This window comes from Nasonia vitripennis, chromosome 1 (assembly GCF_009193385.2).
Source record: "Nasonia vitripennis strain AsymCx chromosome 1, Nvit_psr_1.1, whole genome shotgun sequence".
NCBI classification, from domain to species: Eukaryota; Metazoa; Arthropoda; class Insecta; order Hymenoptera; family Pteromalidae; genus Nasonia; species Nasonia vitripennis.
The window spans coordinates 12,101,235-12,105,586 of NC_045757.1; the positions used below are offsets into that span (position 1 = coordinate 12,101,235).

A 4,352-nucleotide genomic window follows, 5' to 3' on the forward strand; every position below is an offset into this window, starting at 1 on the left:
TGCGGGAGGAGAGCTTTAAGGTTTTTTTTTGAACGGATAAAGGGTTGAATGAGAGAAAGCGCGTGTGTGGAGCAAATGGGATGTGCCTTGGACTCTTTTAGAGCTGACGCAGTGCGCGTGTATACACCGCGAGTGTTTTCTTTTTCCCGTCTGCTAGAGTTGATTGCTTTTTAACTAAAAAAGATGCGCTTCGAGTAATTACGCGACTAAGCTCAGCTTTCGAACGCGGCGGCAGCGGAATCGAACAAAAAAGTTGAACAATGCCATTTTTTCGCCCCCATTGTCAGGCGCATCAGCAACAAAGTACAGCACATAAGGATTATAACGGACCCAAAGGGCGTGCACGGATAGAGGGTGGTATCTTCGCGCAAACACAGCGGCTTTGTTTAAAGCACCGAGAAGCAAACAAATATCGTTATAATGGCCATTGAGCGCTCGAGGTATAATTCCACTGGACGTATACGATTATACGGGATAGTCCGCGAGCGGCCAGTAGCTTATGCTGAATAGTTTCGATTCTCTCTCTGCTCTACCTATACGTATATCCCGAGAGCAGAGAGCTGCAGCGCGCGCACGTGGAGAAATAACTACATCTGTATACTGCAGTATGTGACAAGGGTTGCTGCGCGTATCTGAGCTCTCGGAACACTATAATTATTTGCCGCGTGAATTTCCTACACGATAAACATAAAGCGTTGAACTATAAATCTTTACTATAACGATATTCGAATTTCGTGCGCTATCATATTCGACGATGATAAAAGTAGTGATGATTGTCGAGAAAATCCGAAAAAACGGCGCCCCCAGCGAAAGAAACCCGCAGCTCTGAGATCTGACAGCTAGCAGCGCACTCCTCTCGAGGGGTGGGGGTTTCGGGTAGCTCGATCTCGCCCGCGCGATCCGGCCAACAACCGGCGCCCCACACTCCTACCTTACCCTCTGCACCTTCTCGTCTCCCGTCCCTCTCGCTCACTGCATTCATCCCCTTCCAGCACACGCGCAGCGCGCACCTTGCGCGCGTATGAGCAGCAGCGACGAGGATAACCTCTCTCTCTCTCTCTCTCTCTCTCTCTCTCTCTCTCTCTCTCTCTCTCCCACCCACGCGCGCGAACCAATGTCGTACTTACTGCAGAGAGATGGACGCAGCAGCAGCAGCTCTCGCGGTATAGACTCAGTCCGACCCGGACAGCCGAGCGAGCGAGACGTCGCGGTTGTATATGTATATACGTATTATATGTGTACACGGGCGCTCTCTAACTCCGTTGCGCACTACAGCACTGCCTAACCTCTCGCTCATCCCATGCGCGAGCGCGTATGCGCCGTGGAGAGAGCGAGAGAGAGAGAGAGAGAAAGAGAGATTCTCGCAACCCCGTACGTGCGTGCGCCGAACATCCCGGTTCAGTGTTCGCTCGGAGCTCCGAGACGTCGCATCGTCGCGCGTGAGAGCCTGACTGTCACATCGGTCCTCCGCGAGCGCGCGAGTGTTATTATTGCCCATACTGCTACACTGTCTTCGTGCGTGTTTTGTCGTCCTTCCGCGAATCGTCGTATACGCTGTAGCGAAGCAGAGGTCGCGACTCTCTGTGTAACGTATATACGCGCTGTGCGGCGGGTTAAGCTGTATACACGCGAGAAAGCTGAGGATTTTCCGAGAAAGCGAGTTTCGCAAACGGGAGCCGGCGAATGGTGTGCGCTGGCTGGGAAAAAGCCGAGGCGAGTCGCTGCAGCTAGAGTGTGCTAGTCTCCGGGCGGCGAGTGTCGTGCGCCCTGCGGAATCGATAGAACCAAGTCAACGCCGAGAGGACCTTTTCGTCTTCACACCCTCTCCTCCTACTTTCGCCGACGGTATTACGCTCTACTCTGCAGCCCGGATGTAATACTGCTTACATACCTCTGTGTACTTACGCTTAAAGTGGACCTTCGCGAGATAACAGTTTGTTGGTTTTTGTGGATTGGAGAGAGAAAGTCCGGGCCCGATAATACACACACGAACACACTGGCCCGAGACGAGTGATAAGTGCGTGCTTCTGTTGGTTTGTCTCCGTATACGAGTATATGATACTGCTGCGGTCGGCGCCACACGTGAACTGCCACGAGGAGGACGCGTCGGAGAAGCTGCGCGCATCGTCAACCAAACAGGTAGGATTATTTACGTATATATACATACCCGCATTTGCGAGATGTATGGCACGTCTGCAAGCACGTGCAGAGCAGTCTTTCTCTCTCCCCGGAGCTGCGTGCGAACTTTGACAAACGCACGCACGGTGTAGAGTTGTTGGAGGAGGCGCCTCGAGCCTATACATTGTTGTATATTTTATCTGCTTCTCGAGTGTTGTATGGTTTGCGCGCGAGCTTGCATTGCATTTATATAAACGTAACTATATATGCGCGGGGAGGTTTTTTAGCGTTACGAGTGCAAGTACGAGCGGGTCCGATGATTACTTTGCCAATGGTCGTAAGAGCGCTGTCGACGAACAAGTGTAACGTTTGACAAAAGCTATATCGTTTGAAAAGTTTTTCCTTTGTGCTCTAAAACTTTGAATTTTCAGGCGAACGCTTTGATCAAAGCCACTCGCATTACGTTATATTTTTAAAAATTCGACAAGTGCAATTTTAAAAGTTTTTTCATACGACGGTCTCTTGTGTTGTGTGCGGAGGTTAATTAATGATTGAATTAAATATTGAATACCCGCATGCGGAGATTAAAGCCGTTATTTAATATTGACGCATAATATAGGCATAGATTTGTTGAAAGCTGTATGAAAAATATATAGTTGGAATAAAACTCGGAAAGAGCGTTATTTTGACATTCAGAGCACAAAGTTCGCTCGCAAAATACAGCCTGAGCAGCGCAACAATGATAAAAGCCGATAAAAGCGTTACGCTGTTGGATGGAATATATTACATCTGTTTAAAATCGTTGTTTTAATGCGAAACCTCATAAAGTTAATAAAAATCTATTCTGGCCTTTATGCGGAATACGGCCTCGTCGAGACGCGTAATTAGATAATACACCCGTTGTGAGCGTGCATAACTTAGCGCATCATGGCACGGCTCTAATAAGTCATTATATCCATGACATCATCTACAATGCTCCCGTTGATTTCTATCGGGTATCCGCTAACGTTTTGTGAAACCAATATGAGTCGCACGATAATGATAATGGTGTTCGATAAATATATTCAAATATAGCGTTAAATTTTTTCCTTAAACGGAAAATTGATAGCGCGAATTTATGCGAATAAAGGCGAGATGAACATTTTTCCTATCCAACCATCGGCCTCCAATAGGAGACGCCTCCTCCTAATAAAATTAACCACCGACTTCTCGCGTCCTACATACGCGTGCAAATCAAACGCAGAGAGTCGGTATCATCACAATAAAGCCCAAAAAATCCCCCGAGTGTGTCAACTTGCGGTTCTCTCCTCTCCTTGGGCGCCAGGCTGCCAATGTCGAGTTACAGAGAGAGAGAGGGGGGGGGGGAAGAAATATAAAAGCCCCGACGTCTCGACTAAATTTAAGATGACGAGATGACAGGCTTTCTCTCTCTCTCACTCTCACCGACGCGCCGCAAGCCCCCGAGGGTGCTTAAAGGCGATTACGCTGATCGAAGTGTAAATACGGACTTTGCGTGTGTATGGGCTCGCGCGCCCGAGAGTTCGCTTCCCGCTTTAAATATAGACGTCGCCACGGCGGCGGCGAGACACGGATTTTCGATAAAAAATTGTTTTCTTTCGCTGCGCTGTGAAGGCGGATGAACTGCGAGAAGTTACGATTTTATTCTCAGGCTGAGGATTACGGGGGTGTGATGATTAATTGACAATCAGCGGAGAAGTATTCTTTACTCGTCAATGATTTTCGCCCGATGCTCGGTGAAAAGGACGTCACAATAAGCGCGTATGCAGCTTTCTAATCACACGCGCGTCAACTTGAAAATCGATAATTCCTCCGGCACCGAGTCGGTGCTCGTACACGCGCGCGTTTTGTATATAGCTGTATACGCGCATTTGCATTGTGTGCAAATAAATTATAGCGGGTAAACGGCGTTGTCAAGTGCATTATAGAGTGCTTTTATCGTCGCTCTGTTGCGCTGTTACACACTGCAGTTTAAATTCAAGAATTTGTCATGCTAATTTAACTCGCCGGTATATATTTTTCTCATCCGTCGCTCCTGCCGCCGCTGCGCGCGCGGTGTATACGTTCGCGCGCTTTGCTTGCACGTGTGTATATTTGGTGTACGTGTTCGAGTGAAATTCAGAGCGACGTCGAGAGAGAGAGAGAGAGAGAGAGAGAGAGACTTTTTATCGATTGATAATAACGATAAATAAATACATGTCACTTCTATCGTTTTA

General features: G+C 48.2%; 1 protein-coding gene across 2 annotated transcripts in view; it reads left to right on the forward strand.

Annotated features, from left to right (window-relative positions):
* The first annotated feature begins 1,172 nt into the window (after nucleotides 1-1,172).
* The window catches only part of LOC100114326, a 246,066-nt gene continuing 242,886 nt past the window's right edge, over nucleotides 1,173-4,352 (forward strand). The window contains exon 1 of one of the 2 annotated variants that reach the window (XM_031929427.2): nucleotides 1,173-2,139. In XM_031929427.2, coding sequence (XP_031785287.1) covers nucleotides 2,056-2,139 — 84 coding nt within the window. In that variant the 5' untranslated portion in view covers nucleotides 1,173-2,055. The remainder of the gene's footprint in view (nucleotides 2,140-4,352) is intronic. The other variant, XM_031929430.1, reaches the window with a different exon arrangement.